At 47.4% G+C, this 15,543-nt stretch overlaps 5 protein-coding genes across 5 annotated transcripts; 3 read left to right on the top strand and 2 right to left on the bottom strand.

The window, feature by feature from the left end:
- Positions 1 to 785: 785 nt before the first annotated feature.
- HO173_013140 (uncharacterized protein) lies at positions 786 to 1,431 on the top strand (the record flags this gene model as incomplete). Its single annotated transcript, XM_037314965.1, has 2 exons — positions 786 to 956; positions 1,048 to 1,431. The coding sequence occupies 2 exons, from the start codon at positions 786 to 788 to the stop codon at positions 1,429 to 1,431; spliced, it is 555 nt and encodes a 184-aa protein (XP_037158121.1).
- Positions 1,432 to 2,670: 1,239 nt separating this feature from the next.
- Positions 2,671 to 3,726, top strand: HO173_013139 (uncharacterized protein; the record flags this gene model as incomplete). Its single annotated transcript, XM_037314964.1, has 2 exons — positions 2,671 to 3,508; positions 3,578 to 3,726. The coding sequence occupies 2 exons, from the start codon at positions 2,671 to 2,673 to the stop codon at positions 3,724 to 3,726; spliced, it is 987 nt and encodes a 328-aa protein (XP_037158120.1).
- A 2,391-nt stretch (positions 3,727 to 6,117) lies between these two features.
- Positions 6,118 to 6,495, bottom strand: HO173_013138 (uncharacterized protein; the record flags this gene model as incomplete). Its single annotated transcript, XM_037314963.1, has 2 exons — positions 6,118 to 6,275; positions 6,330 to 6,495. The coding sequence occupies 2 exons, from the start codon at positions 6,493 to 6,495 to the stop codon at positions 6,118 to 6,120; spliced, it is 324 nt and encodes a 107-aa protein (XP_037158119.1).
- Positions 6,496 to 13,204: 6,709 nt separating this feature from the next.
- On the top strand, positions 13,205 to 14,701 carry HO173_013137 (uncharacterized protein; the record flags this gene model as incomplete). The annotated part of the gene is made up of 2 exons (XM_037314962.1): positions 13,205 to 13,494; positions 13,552 to 14,701. 2 exons carry the CDS (start codon positions 13,205 to 13,207, stop codon positions 14,699 to 14,701), a joined length of 1,440 nt encoding a protein of 479 aa, XP_037158118.1.
- Positions 14,702 to 14,782: 81 nt separating this feature from the next.
- Positions 14,783 to 15,499, bottom strand: HO173_013136 (uncharacterized protein; the record flags this gene model as incomplete). The annotated part of the gene is made up of 1 exon (XM_037314961.1): positions 14,783 to 15,499. One exon carries the CDS (start codon positions 15,497 to 15,499, stop codon positions 14,783 to 14,785), a length of 717 nt encoding a protein of 238 aa, XP_037158117.1.
- Between the last annotated feature and the right edge of the window lie 44 nt (positions 15,500 to 15,543).

Raw genomic sequence — 15,543 nt, 5'->3', positions numbered from 1 at the left:
ATGTCAGTACCACATTGTTTTGTCACTTGCACTTCATCATTACTACGTCACTTTCACTTCATCATCATTGCGTCTAGTCTCACATTAGCGGGGTATCCTATGGCCAGCCCTAATCGTATCTACCCCCATTCGCGCCATACCCCCATTCGCGCCATCTTAAATCCGATAAATCCGACATAGATAGCTACCACTACCATAGCTACCACTATTACTCATTCAATAGTCTACTATCACAGTCTATTATAATAGCCAATACTACGATATCATAGTCGCCGTCTATAGGCCTAACATAGTAGGTATCTCTATCCTAAACTCAAATGTGGCCTACTTAAGTCCAGTTAAGAAAGAGGCTACTGCACCTCTCACATTAAGCCTACTACTACTATTAAACCTCGCTTTATATACAGGCGTACGGTTCGGTAAGGATTCATAGTTTCGGGGTATGATTTGGTAATGAGCCCGCCATGGCATCTAAGAAGTGAAAGCGCTCAGTCCTCTCCCCGCATCCTCATCATCGTCTTCTTCAACACTTCAACAGGCCAATGATGGAGCTATGCTTCGACGATCAGAATCGAGATTGTGTTCAGAATCGAAAATGCTGAACTTTTTCCGCACTATGCGGTCGAACACGGAAAATGTTCAGATGGCGTTCAATGTAAGATGGGGTATGAATCTGTAAGGATCCCATAGTTTGGGGTATGATTTTGTAATTTGCCCTCCCGAAACACCGAGGTTTTACAGCTCTTGGTGAAAAGGGGGAGGAGGTTTTGCGGGAGAAACAACGCATGCAGGAATCGCTCGCCGACGAACTTGACCTTGCCTTTGAACTCGAGGATGTATCACTCAGTCCAGTACACTCGTTCGACAGATATCACAAAGATTCCGAAAAGGAGCGGCGAGGAGATCCCGGAGAAAATCAGAAGAGTTGGGAACGAGGTCCCGGAGAAGTGAAAACAGTCCACAGCTGCCCATAGTCCGTCAGGGTCCAGAGCAATCGCTGACGCTGACCCAGACTCCCCTGGAATCTTTGCGATTGGTGACGAGCAGCCTCCTGCCGCAGAAATCCTCAGCAGTACCACGTTCGGCCAAACACCCACAAAGAGCAACCTCGTTAAGCACTGTAGTCCAAGTGAGCCCGCACCCCAGCCTAAGTCTCTGGAAGAGCATACAATCTCCATCACTTCGAGATACAACGTGAAATTCATTGATAGGGACGCGGACGGTTTTTTCAATATGGAGACTATGCCGACAGTCACTGATGTTCAGCGACGAGTTCAACAGATAATGGGGATCGCGGCACTGCAGGGGACTCTAGCCCCCGCAACAATCTCTGACGCGGCTCCATCGACCACTGGCAGCTCTCACACGTCTTCTTCCATGGCCTTGCACTCAGTCAAACGTCCTTCGATAGCTTCACTCACATCATCGTGAAAGTCCTCGGTGATTAGGCCGACGATAATATTGGCTCCAGCATAGCAAGACGGTTCCGCCATTGTATTCCTTAGAATCTGGCTTTTGAACTTGATGTGACGGGTTCCCAAGAGTATTTGCGAGGATCACAGCCTGCTGTGTATGCTATGCCGATACTGGTGGACAATTTCTGTATCTGTGTGACGTTTGATGGTGTACGATGACCGAAGAACATGCAAAGTGACGCTAGAGTCCCGTGGAGCGAGATTAAATATGTCGGCAGTAATTGACTCTTCAACTCAACAATGATCATTATAGCGAAAGATAAAGGACTCAACAAGCTTAATAAGCAATAGACGCCTTCCTTGTATACCAACGATGAAGAACTCTGCGACGAGTCAATGCTTACAAAGGATTGTCATCTTAACTCAGACACCCAACCTCAACCATCCAGAGTGTTAAGTAGCAGTCCCAAAAACCCATTCCCACTCTCACCACTCTCAATTGACGGTCTCACGACATCACACTGTAAACTGCGGGTACATGAACTCATGCATGCAAGGTTACCAGATACTCAACATCATCCCTTGGTCGGTTTTCAAGGTCAATCTAAATCTATTACTAGACCGTTGATTAGTGTGCGATTCCCACTTCCGAGCCCACATCCGATCAGCCACAGCGCAAAGGTCTGACTTTGTTAGTTTAGCGCCGTTGCGGGAACTCTTGTACGTGAAATTCACCGATTTACGGGGCCGTACCGGCAAAAAAATATATATTTAAAAATTAAAACCTAAAGTTAAGTAGATAAAATCCAGGAAAGGATATTTTAGACTAAAGCTGCATCGAAAATTCTAAGCTTTCTCAAAAACTAAACCATTAAATTGGTATTCTACTTCACGCAGGAAAGACTTTCAAGGTGTTTTTCATTGAATCATCCCGCTATCCCTGCGTCATCTCTGCGTCGATCCGATCGACTAGTGCCGATCCCAGCAGAAAATTCAGAGTAAGGTATTGTGGTACACGATCTGACAGCCACTTAGCGAGCTCTCCGAACATACTTAGTCAATGAGTTCCTGGCGCATTGATGCAAAGAATAATGCACACCTACACCATGACGCCCTACCAAGTTGTCAAGGATGTAGGCCTAGAATGGTTGGTGCGCCTAGCCCCTACACAAGGCGCTGCTCCATCATCCTGCTCTTCCTCACTCACTCCCTGTCTTTTGAGCATGATTCGAGGTCAGCTTGTGTTCAATGAATTATGACGATTATCGACAATTGGATCTTTGCTGCCATCTTTTCCATCAATGTCTGTCTGGCTCAAGTCATCATCTCTCCATATGCCGGTCTTCCTTCCGTTATACCCGGAGAGATTCAATCCAACATCAATTCCATCGTCCAAGTCGCCACCGAGACTACTCCAAGCACCAGTCCCACGTTGGCGCCCAGCGACCCTTCGTCTCAGGCAACGAGTTCCAATGCCGAAACGACAGCCAGTAGCCCTCCAACAATATCTACGTCTTCTTCCGCATCAACAACGACATCCACTCCTGTCTCCACATCAGCAACAACATCCCCACCTACCTCCTCATCTTCGACAACCTCTATAGCCAAATCCTCATCTTCGACAACCTCTATAGCCAAATCCTCATCTTCGACAACCTCCATAGCCAAATCCTCATCTTCGACAACCTCCATCGCCAAACCCACATCTTCGACAACCTCCATCGCCAAACCCACATCTTCGATTGCATCTCCAGGCCTTAAACCCTCAGCTAAAATTGGGGTCGGCTTGGGCCTGTCTTTGGGCGTGATCGCCCTTGCTTTCATCGGCTTCCTGACATTGCGCCACCAAAAACACAAGAAGGCTTCGCGGCTCCTACATCATGGCAATATTGCGGCTGCCGGGCTGTACCCTGTCATTGATGAAGGTGACAACCAGGATGAAAGGAATATGATCGATGTTCGGGACAGCAGTGGACCGGAGGGGCTTGAAAAAAACGATGTACATGAGATTCAAGGGACAGCAATACCGGCATACTCATTGGAGTTGGTTGGTTCACCAGGGGTGCAGGGGCAGGAACGTCCGACTTGGCATGGTACTGCGTAAGCTTCTTTGACTTCTTTAGGCTTTTGCCTGAGATTTGGGCCTTTCGATTGCGTTGCAGTGATCACAATTGTGTCCAAATTTGCTTCAACAAGCAAGGGAGAACCAGAATTCAACTTTATGGTACTGGAGGTCAGGACCATCAGACGCTGGGACTCGAAATGTTACTATCCGAGCCAAGATTTTACCGGGACTACAGGTCAGCTGTGATCTGGATAAGTACTTGCGGATCTCCATGTCGCAAAAGTGCCATTATCAAATTATACTAGTGGACGACGAAAACCGTCGTCTTCAGAGCTGAGAGTACAATACTCTTGACTTCGTCAACATTCGGGAGCATTGTCGTTCGTTTGAGGATCTACAATGCACCTTTAGTCAACCTCTTGGTCAAGGATCTTGAGCTCGAAACATGCCAGATAAACTCCTTGAGAATGCGCTCAGACCGGACCAAGGCTTCACTAAATTACAGGAGGCTGATAATACCGGGGGACGAGATCATAGTCTTTGGACTGCCGGCCGAGCCTCCTCGACGTAAGGATTTGTTTCTCCTCATGCGAGAAAAGCTGTTCAAACTTTCTTGGTCTGTGCCACAGAAAGATTTGATTCCAGCTGTCCCATTCGGTGATACAGTATGAGTCTGTACGCCTCAAGCGACTGGTGAACATTTTCGACTTTGTTGTAAAGTCGTCCAATCCTTCTATCCCAGGCGTTCGATGTATGTTCCACTCGTCTCCATGTCGATGGTTATAGTCATTGCCGTGATCATGGCGTTTTGTTATCTCTGTGCTTCTAGCGTCTCTTAGGTCGATGGTCCTTGCTCAGGTAGGGAAATTGCTCAACTAGTCAAAAAATAAGGCGCAGGCTCCAGGAGAGGGTACTCCTCCCTTGGTCCTCCTTCAATTTTGTAGGCGAGTCCCCATCTCTCAATGTTTCAGACCCCTAGCAAATTTGGGCTATTTCACCACTACTCCTCGATCTGTCATCCGAACTTTCCCCTTAACCTCGCCGTTTATGGCACGCTGTGCTCGCCATATACACAGCAGCATCCCCACTGGTAAGCCTTTCCCACCTTTATGGCACGTGCGGTCCATCTGACCTCAGCATCCCGTCTTTGCCCAACCTCTTCCCCCACGTCTTCACCCGCAACAAAGCACCATCTCTCGGCAACTGAGTCAAGATCATGGACTATCCCTACGCCTCGTGCGACTCATGCGTCCCCTACTACAAAGGCGACTACTGCCCGAGTGACGAAGCGCGCACTTGCAGCTACCTCCATTCCCGGCTCACGATACTAGTGCAGCATAGTGAAGGTCTAGGAACGAGCAAATGCTATTCTATATTGATCTAGTTCCCGCCTTTACGGACGGTTGATGTGGATACCTACAACACCGTGCGTCGTCAAGCTCGACTTGAATTGTGTTTCGTCCAACCGAGCCTTGTGCTAACAATGAAATTGACATTCTAAGTGTGCGCGACAATCAGGTTTGACATGGGCAGAGTAAACAAGAATCTACAAAGAAATCCCTAAGCGACAAAGAAAAAATCAATGACAATGTCTTTGCCAAAGTGTTGCAGATTGAGGCACGGTCATCACATGGCTCGTGACATCGTCTTTTTCCTGACGTCCATGATAAATATCCAGGGCCGAGAACCTATCCGAATTTCTCTCTCTCTAAAACACCCAGAACATTAAAGTCACGACAGATCACCTAACATCAGCTTCCACCTTCCCTCGAAATCGATCCTCAGCAAGGACCACGATGTGCTTCTACACACGACGGATGTATTGGTGTCGCTGCCCCGTCGCACCTCGTCAGCTCACTGCACCTTGCGACAATAGCCGAAGTGGTCTTCCGTGCTGCCCAAACATCACCCATCAGTACACGAGGCAGTACTGCCACGCCCACCAGTACCTGGACATGTTCAAAGATACTGGCTCCAAGCAGTCAGGGCCCAACAGTGCTCCAGGACGAGCTTGAAAGGCGACTGGAGCAGGATCGATCCTGATAATGGGGGTTTTTCTACGGGACCTCTTGCGGTCTTCGTTAGTATTGCTAGATAATGGCGTTGTGAGTTTCCCCTTCATCCCATAGAACAGGCCCTCCTTTGTACAAGATACCTCGGAAAGTTTGATATTTAAGCATGTCTCAACGTTCATGCCTTTTGTTCTCTCTCAGTCTGAATCTTTCGGAGAAGGAGTCTAGAGTGTTGACCATTTCAAACTATGTGAGCTTCCATTATATCACCTCGTGGGGGTGTTTTCGTTCCGTCAACAGGGGTAATAATCAATTGAAAGAGCATTCAGGTGAAACGAGATCCATGATAATGCGTTGCAGAATATATATCCGAATTCTCTCTCTCATGCCCTCTGCACTTCAACGCCGCCGTCAATAGCTCTGCATTGAGGTGCCCATTGCCCAGGATGCTACTCAGTGCACGCGTCTATAAACCTGATCGTTATTTCCTCATTTCCTACCGAGCATAAGCTCATGAAAAATTCGCAAAAACACCGTCTCCATGAACTGATCGACAACTCCATGCATTTCAGATACAGGATCCAAAGCCCACAGGACACCGTCCCTCGCTCCCTCGCAGAAAAATCTAAGCCAGCGCAACTGTAGTCGTGGTCGGTGCTGCGGATGGAGCAAAAGCTGCAGGCGATTCGAGAAGCCCAGTCTCTTCCACGTCCGTGAATGGCGTTGCCGGAAGCTCGAAGACATGGGGATAAGAGGGACGCGCTTCGAGTTCAATGCTGGTTTCTTAAGCGAGGATTAGTAAGCGCGGAGTTGGCCAATGATGAAGGGGATAATCACGTGACTCGACGTCGGACTCGGCGTTTCGCTCGCTCTGCCGTCCGTACAGTCTTCGCCAGGCTCTGCGGCCTTGCCAGACGGTGAGGGCACTGATCAGTGTGGCGACAATGCCAAAGGCGATGGTGGCGATGGTTTGGGTAGCTGCCGATGCTATTGACGGAGTCATATTGCTCAGCAGTATTTGTAAATAGTTGATAAGTTGAAGGTTGCCTCTCTTTACGGAGGTAAGCCTCTCATATAATGTTGGTCTCTCAACCACAATCCTAATGTTGAAACAATCTGAAAAGCGGACGCCATCGCGCAGGACATCCGGAAGGGAAAGACAAAAGTGTGAGTGGCTTTGCTGTCAACTCGACTTTATGCACGGCTGCGGGGAAATCTGAGTAAGAGAGTGACTTCTGAACCATCCTCGATCATCTCCCTTAAAACCCGCCGTGAACGTTGCTGGTGAACATGCTTGGTTGGGTCAAGCCGTTGACTCGGCCAATCGCACGGCTATTACACGCTTCTGCAGCGGATCTGGATGTGAGATGCGCAATCAACAAATGGACATGAGCTACTAGGAACAGAGCATGTGGCGCAAGCATATCACGGCACCTGTTCCTCTATGATGTTTTCCCTCGCTCAGCCTTTCTATTGTAGAAGTGGGTTCACCGTTGCATGTCTTCTCTTCCGGCGCCTATGTTCGATTGACACCTGCTCTGACTTGTTGTCGGTACCGTATACTTTAGTACGCGAATCAGATCCAGTGGCGTGGGCATCGCTAGCAAAAGAAGTGAGTGGCATTGCACTGGAGAATGCCTGGTGTGACTTGCCACTCGGAGTCGGCTGGAAAGCGTTGCCGAATAAAGCGCGCGAAGGAGCGGTCAGGTAAGATGTACTGTCACTAATGCATGCAACTGATGCAACTGGCTCAAAAGGCTAATGCCGTGGGGAAACCTTATCTCCATCACCGTCCCTCTTGACACAAAAGTGCCCTTGGCTTCCCGCACATGGCCTTCTTGCTTCTTTGTCGTCGTGTCTTTGAGCTGGGTACCTCGTAAGACTTGACCACTTTCCATTCATGCCTCCCATTTGCTCATTAATTGCCACCTACTAAGGCTAGCAAGTAGCAAGGTACTTTACTTTACTTAGCAAGTGCTCCAGCCCGTCCTCCTTTGTCGCGCCTATGAAAGACTGCGAGACTCTCGTTCGACATCCCACCATCCCTCCAACTTCCTTCAACCCCCCTCAATCCCTTTCAATCCCCATCAATCAAAATTCAAAATCGTCATGATCGCGCAGCCAGGGGCCTAAGGTAGATGGAAGGCTCCCAGCGGTCGACCGCGAACCGTTCAACTAATAGTCTGGACCGGTCCATTGGACCGGTCCATGGACCGATATGAGTATTTCGTTAATAGTCGGTGGACCGGTTCATAATATCTTTGGACCAGTCGACTAATAGTGGACCGGTTCAAATTTGATGTTTTGGTGACTATATTTTTGAGTGAATGTTTGATCATTACAGGTGCGGCAAATTACCGAATCATACCCCGAAAGTACGAATCCTTACCGAATCATACCCCTAATTACCGAATCATACCCCTACACCAAATCACACCCAAATATGGGGTATGATTCGGTAATTTGCCATTGCTTGGGGTATGATTTGGTAAGTTGTCAAAGTGGCCTCAAACTACGAAGGAGATAATCCGCGATCTGGCTTATTCGATCATAGAAATAAGGGAGTTTCTCCGACCGCATTTGATGAGAATTCTATCAGCCTAAAAACATCAGACGAAAGCCGAGTGGGCGAAATTTCGAGCCCGGGGGTGTCCGCACTTCACGCTGCAGACACCCCTATTCGGGTCCCGTAGGGCCCCCGAAGGAATAATTTGGCGGGGTAAGCTTCGGGGGTCAAACCCCGCCCCGAACCCCGCCCCGTTGCGCAGCGTAAATACCACCGTCATCAATAATCAAGTCAACGACTACTACCAGACGCTCAGTAAGCCTACCGCTACCATTAACTTCTCATTTAAGATCCTCATCAAATCATACCCCAAGCAATGGCAAATTACCGAATCATACCCCATATTTGGGTGAAATTTGGTGTAGGGGTATGATTCAGTAATTAGGGGTATGATTCGGTAAGGATCCATACTTTTGGGGTATGAATTAGTAATTCGCCCATTACAGGTGTACTTTTGATAATATCATATCCAATCAACGGAAATCTGATTAGTCATCAATTTTTCTAGCCTTATTAAAATTGCTTTTAATCCTCTCTAGGTTAGTTCACTAATTGAAAAGCTTGCTTTCTCCTGGCTTAAGAATAAAATTACTTCTGTGCCAAGCCTCGCTATAAGACTATTCTGGGAAACTCTTATCTTATTAAGAAGTAACTAAGGATTTAGTAGGTCTTGACTAAGAATATCAATTTTCTCTCTAATTTTCTCTATTTCTCTCTATCTCTATCCTTATAAGTAATATATCTTAATTAATTTTAGATTTTGGCCTTATATCCTCTACAGCTCGACGTACTGCAAATCGATATTAAAAGAATTATTAAAAACAAAATATCGAGCGCGCTCTCTTATAGTTATACTCTTAAAATCAATTATATTCTTAGAGAAAAGTTTAAAGTCGATAATAACGTCGATTATCTTCGTGCGATATTATATTATAATCTCAATTTTAGTCTACGATATCTTAAAATCTTTCTTAAACTACTCTCGAAGGCATTAATTCTCTACGTATTATCGAGATCTAAATAAATATCTTCAAGCTCGATACTCTAGACCCCGATATTAAACGCCCTATATTCGATGTTTATAATATATATCTACGGAAAAATTAAGGTCTCGGCGTTCTAAAACGCGCTTACGAAAAAGTCGAAATAAGTTATTTTCATCTTTAACGAGAGGTTATCGAGGATTTATATAATAATCTCATATATTAAATACGTTTTTAAGAAGAGCGATTCTTATAAGGGCCTATTAGTATAAGACGCCTTAGATTACGTATTTTATATTATGGAAGATTAGTGTATAGCGGTCGGTTAGCCTTAAATTAAGGATTAACTTAATGAGACTTTATTATATACGGCGATTCGATATAGAGATCTTAAGGCTATTTATAAGCAACTTCGGTTTATAATTGATGATCGTTGTAAGGAATTTCTTTAGGGGGATTATAGTTATGATCTTGACGAAGCGGACGACCCTATACCGATCTCAAAATGGGCTTTATGTAAATAATTTCGAGCTTGCGAGGACGGGCCCTCGGAGAGCCCCCGGAGGGAGGGGGGGTTTAGGGGGTCTCCCCTTAATAGAATTGGTATTATGCAGTAGTAATTCAGTCTTCTCAGTCTTCTCAGTCTTCTCAGTCTTCTCAGTCTTCTCAGTCTTCTCAGTCTTCTCACATTCTCGGTAAGTTTTCCACTACTGGGTAGCCCCGCGCCCCAGCACATATTTTAGCCGAGACTATCGGTCGGACCGGTCCATTAAGGGGTGGGCCGGTTTGTCTCTTGGACCGACCATGAACCGTCGGTTTAGCTTCATTTTGGACCGGTTCAGACCTCCAGACCGACGGTTGGACCGCTGGGAGCCTTGGACGGTAGATGGGCTTTCGTATCCATGCAGCAAGAATGGATAAGGATCGTCTCCAACCCCTTCGTTTGACGTCTCCCATGCTACGTGTTTTCCAATCATTCAGCCTGCCACCAGAAACTTGTCATGGACAATCGCTCTGTCCGCAAATAGAGGTCGCCTTGGGCAGAGTTGCAGGCACTTTTCTTTGCTTACCCTACCTCTCCGCCGCATACCTCTGGCTCTTGGATGATAATAGAGCATAATTCCGGGCGTCTCAGACGGAGACCCTGATTGTTGAATATCATGTCATCCAACCCCTGTTCTCTGCTTGTGGTCATTTCCCACTAATTCGTCTTGGAATGGATGCCTACTTGCTCCTTGCGGCGGCAGACAAGCAGGCTAGGGTTGCAAGATTAAGCCTGTTGAGTTACAAGCTACAATAGGGCGCAACGGGTAAGGACGGAAGCTCCTTGCGCCTACCAGCCCGTCAAAGGAAAACCTCATAGGCGAGCTATAGATGCGTCTTGCACCATCCCTCGCCCTTTGATGCTGCACGTTGCTGGTATCGACTCTGTTTCTTTGGTGCGGGTAGTAGCAGATGGAGGGGCCTGACACCTAGGAGGTGTGCGCCAGTGGATCAGAACAAGGCTGAACATCATGCTTTCATAGATAGAGGCTGACCGTTCAACCGGACCATCAACTCGGTGTGCATAGACCAATCAAGCGCTTATAGCTATCTCACAACCAGCCAGCGCGATCCTCATGTCGTTTTTGGCAATATTTGAGGCTCGCCGCATACAATGCTGACCGTCGTAAGCGCTTAAGGATGTCTATGAGTCCGGGACGACGACTCGTGATCAACAATGAGATACTCGGCGATTCATCGAATACAAATATAAGTGATGACCCATCCGGGCGTAATAGTCGACGTATTGCTATCGCTGCGCCAGCGCTGAAAGAGTGATATCCGTCTTATGTGGGCAATAAAAAACTTGGCATGCTGACATGTTTTTTTTTGGTGTGGGGAGAAATTTTTTTTTTTTTTCTTCGCTTTTTGTAAAATTGCGGGTTTTTTTGTTGAATTTTTTTTTTTTTTTTTTGTTGGGGGTGGTTTTTAAAAATTTTTTTTTTTCTTTTTTTTTTTTTTTTTTTTTTTTTTTTTAATTTTTTTTTTTTTTTTTCCCTCCCCCCCCCCAATTTGGGTTTCACCAGGTTCCCTTTTCCCACCTCATGCTCCATACAGACAAAGGTCGAACGTCCCTATCAGTGCGACCAGCTGGTCCGTGTAACTCGGTCCGAATACTCTGAAGACGCTGAGATTTGCGAGGTAGATGACATGAAACTCGACGAGGGTGTTTACGGCTGGATATGAGAAACTACTCGCGGGCGGATTCGCCCCTATGAAGAGTGTATCTCCTTCCAGACAGATTAGTTCCCGAAGACGGCGGGTCCTGTTGCAAGGCCGGTATCGAAATAGGTGCAATCAAAGGGATCTCCCTTGTCACTTGGTGATTTGCAATGCTCGATGATACTGGGCGTCACATCATCGACAGAAGCGCAAATGCCCATAGACGAGTACCCGTCTTCGACCCCAGTCCGATCAATTCCCAGCTATGTCCAGGCCAGGGCCAGGGCCAGAATCACGGTATTAGTTATCGAATGATACCTATTAGAAGATTCAACCGAAGCAATAGGATATCAAAGCCCAGGATCAGGTCGTACAGCCGGGAAAGAATTTGGACGCCAATCCACGGTTGGATACGGCGGACGAAGGCTGACACTCCCACAAAACCAAACGGTCGAATTTGTTTTCGTTTTTTTTTGAAAGAAAAAAACGATCTTGCGATTACTATCTCTGGATAATTATACAAGTAGATTATTTTATACTACTGAGGGACGCACCTAAAAAGACTCTGTTTGAAAGACTCTCTCTAAGAGACTTTCTTCGCTCTTCGAGACACTCTTCTCAAGGTACCCCTCGCGACACTCTCCGTGACATTCTCTGTAATACTTTTCGCAATACTCTCAATGAAACTCTTCGCCTGAAATACCCTGTGAAGTACTCTAAAAAGTGTCTCTTAAAAAGTGTTCCTCGAAGAATACCTCTCAAAGAGAATCTCGGAAAGTACCCCGGAGAGTACCCCGAAGAGTATCCCCGGAAGAGTGTCTCGTGAAGTACCTGGAAGAGTATCTTAGAGAGTATCTCGGAGAGTGCTCAGACAGAACATCGCAACGAGAATACCTTGAAAAGAGTATTCTGCAAAGAATATTCTAAAGAGAAAGCTATAATATCAAGAATTCGTACGAAGAGTAGAAGCTATAAATACTAGAAACCGTAAAGGAAAAATACCCAGAATAAGACAAGAGAAAAAAATTGATAGTCTGGTTTTGTCGGAGTGTCAGCCTTCATCCGCCGTATTGGAGGAGCGGGTAGAGCAGGTATGTGATTTCGACAGGTTGATCCCCAGTATCGAAATGGCCTGGCCTGGGGAATGCTGTAGCCACAGCTATCCAGGTGAACGAGCCATAGGGGTCATTGGGGTGAAAACGGCCTCATCTATCCAAAACGGCTTCTAAAGTGCCGGTCCAGCAGCGAACGCGGTCTGCTAGTTGGCAAAGCTACCTTGAGTACTAGCAAAGACTCCCATCTTCGTTACAGGCTCAGTACGTGCTTTGGCCTCCATTGAATTCGCCCCAACGTAGACTCATCAGCATATTACCTAACGAGTCGCGACATTCAGCCTTAAGATGCCACCTTGAATACGCAAACAGTGCTGCCAAGCCAGGAGGGACAGTCGATGCAACGGCAGCAAACCATGAGAAAATCGCCGTCGCTTCTCCACAATTCAGCTGTCCCACACTCGCCGCTGCCTTTCAGGTCGCCCAGAACCAGAGGCGGAAGATAATATTTTGTGTTATCTGTGTCAAGCTTCAAAAAAAATAGACGAGGCGTCTTTCCGGGAAGCTGCTATCCGACCGCCAAGGATAGATCTGCTTATCTAAGCATCCGAGCTGCAGCCGCAGCCAATCATCGAAAATACTATTACCCCCATTTTATGTCACTCCGACTTCTTATTTTCTGAAGTCTCTGCCATCATTGACGAATGGCGTTCGAGAATGACCCCATGACGCTGCAAAGTCTTCAGAAATCGAATGATAGAAGCGGGGCCCCGGCCTTAAAAGTCGGCTTTGCTGGAGATATAAAACCAGACTGAATGCTCCAAAGCTACTCTGCTAACATCCAGGACACACTGACTTTCAAGCATCACTTTCTCCGTCTCATTCATCACACCACAGAGTTTCAGCATGCCAACAAGCATCAACAACCTCCCTTATGAACTATTTTCGGCCATTCTCGAAGAGACCGCAGAACTCAACATTCAAGGAAATCCTCAATACACATACGGTTTAAGCCAGGCACCCGAACCTCTACAAGATGTACGAATGCAACGCGTAGTCAGAGGCCAGGTGTCCCCAGACACACGGAAGTGGAATGCCGTCGATGCTATTCGACAAGTCAATCAACAATGCCACCAATGGGCTTCGGAGTATGCCCTTAGGAGCCTTTTCATTACGCGTTGGCGAGGTAGCGAAAGGTGGTTACCCTTCCACACCATATTCTTCGTGACGATCGCTAACTCTTGACCGCGTAGATGGATGCAGTCTCGGACACTCCACACCGTACAAACAAATCTTTCAAGCATTGCCGTCTACCGTGACCCCTACCACTCCTTGAGGAAGACGCTTCAACTTTTCGAGAGCAGTTCGGCACTGGCATGTTGCGTGCGTAGGATTTCCTTCGTTGGGTACTACGGTGCAGAAACGAATGCCATGATTTTCGGAATACTCCGCCGTTGCACCAAATTGGAATATGTAACGCTTCCATGGACTGCGTTGAGATACGGGAGTACGGAAGACTGGTCACGGCTACTCGGCCGAAATGAGAACTTCCATAGTATCTCATCGTTGGAGCTCCTCGCTGTTGATCTCAAGCAGTCACAGATAGACAACGCTAAAAACCAAATTGACAATAAGCCACTGAGTTCTCCTAGAGTCGACTTCAGTGCGCTCAAGCGATTGAAAATATTCGGACAATCGAACTTCATGCCGCTGACCGATGACGACCTGATCGCCATTTCCCACACTGCGGTCAACCTACGAGAGTTGCATATTACGGGTACCGCCTCAGTCACGATCGACGGCATCGGGGCTATCGCCAACTCCTCGGATGAAACGTTGGAAATACTAGAGCACTCACCACTGACGGCTGATGGCTTCGAGCATCCGGATCCGACTTCTTTGCGTGGTCAAAAGCAGCACCTCTGCCCAAAGATCCTCGAATGCCCTCGCTTAAGGAACCTATCACTTTCCCTGCCTTCGATCTGCGAGCACCTCTTCGCTGATACCTCCGTCAACTGGAGCGGCGAAATGCAAATTCGGACCAGCACTGTGTGTGGTCGTCATCCGATATCGCTGAAAACCTCAAAAAAGTCACAAACCATATTTTGGCGCATTCTCGAACAGGCTCGCTCTCTTATGAGCCTGCGTGAAAAAGAGGGCGTAGAATTGGACGTTGAAATCTTCATCAACAACTGGATCTTCGAGCCTCGTTGCTATCGCGTACATGGTGATCTGAACGTCGCTGAGGTCGTTTCTGATGGGAGTTGGCCACAAGACGCAATTTGGTCGAGCAAAGGCCCGTACGGGCGAACTGGGCTTTATGGGAAAGATGAAGGACCGTATCAAGTCGTTTCGGAAGATGTTTTCAAGCAAGGACTGAGCAAGCACTACGTCTCTTTCTAGTTCCATCACTAGACTTCTCTATAGACGACTGCGAAGAATGAAGCATATTTCAAAGTTCAACTTGTCCATTCCATGATCCCTTCAACCTTCATCGCCAACCGTGACAAACCGACACCACCTTCTCACCACCGTCTCAACTTCCACTGTTTTTCCAGCCCACGTCCTGTCCTCCCCTCCAAATCGCACGCTCCCACTCAGAAGCGGCACTTGCTCCTTCCACGGATTGCCTACACTGTCAACACTCTCGTACTCAACTTCCCCACTCAATGCTGTCGACTCCGCCAGCACCAGTCTCTGCCCGTTAAGCTTCGCTGTCTCAACAGCCGCTCCAAGAGAGCGGGACAAGCCCTGTGCAGAGTGCTCGGCAGTTGAGCGGTGAAGAGTGGCCAAGCCCCAGACTGCCAGCATAGGATACTGGGACCCTGGCTTGGCAAAAGTGGAAGCAGTTGATGGAGACCCGGGGCTTGAAATGCATGTTGCCAAATATGCTCGTAGATGAGGCAATGTAGGCGTGAATGCTAGATTGACAGACCTTGACTTGGCTATGAGATGGATTGTTGGGACTAAGAGAGGGTGTAGAGCCGCATGGCTTGCGTCAAATGAAGGCTCATTGCTTGAATCTGTCGAGGGATCTCGTGGATGAGTGTAGTCGATACAAGCTTGTATTTCCTGGAGGAAAGCTTCGCGACTGGAGCAGATGATGAGAGTCGTCGGCGACGTGTGATGGCGTAGGATGAAATTGACAAAGTCTGTGCATAGCAGTGGCGCTAAAGCTATGGGGGTATGTGCAAAAGGCATCTTGAGGTTCTCTGCACGATCTTATGACCTATTACAGAGAGAAA

This window comes from Letharia columbiana (assembly GCF_014066305.1).
Source record: "Letharia columbiana isolate WasteWater2 chromosome Unknown xpSc0000088_s0, whole genome shotgun sequence".
NCBI classification, from domain to species: domain Eukaryota; kingdom Fungi; phylum Ascomycota; class Lecanoromycetes; order Lecanorales; family Parmeliaceae; genus Letharia; species Letharia columbiana.
Note: the sequence above shows the minus strand (reverse complement) of the source record. Positions and strands in the feature narration are given on the sequence as shown.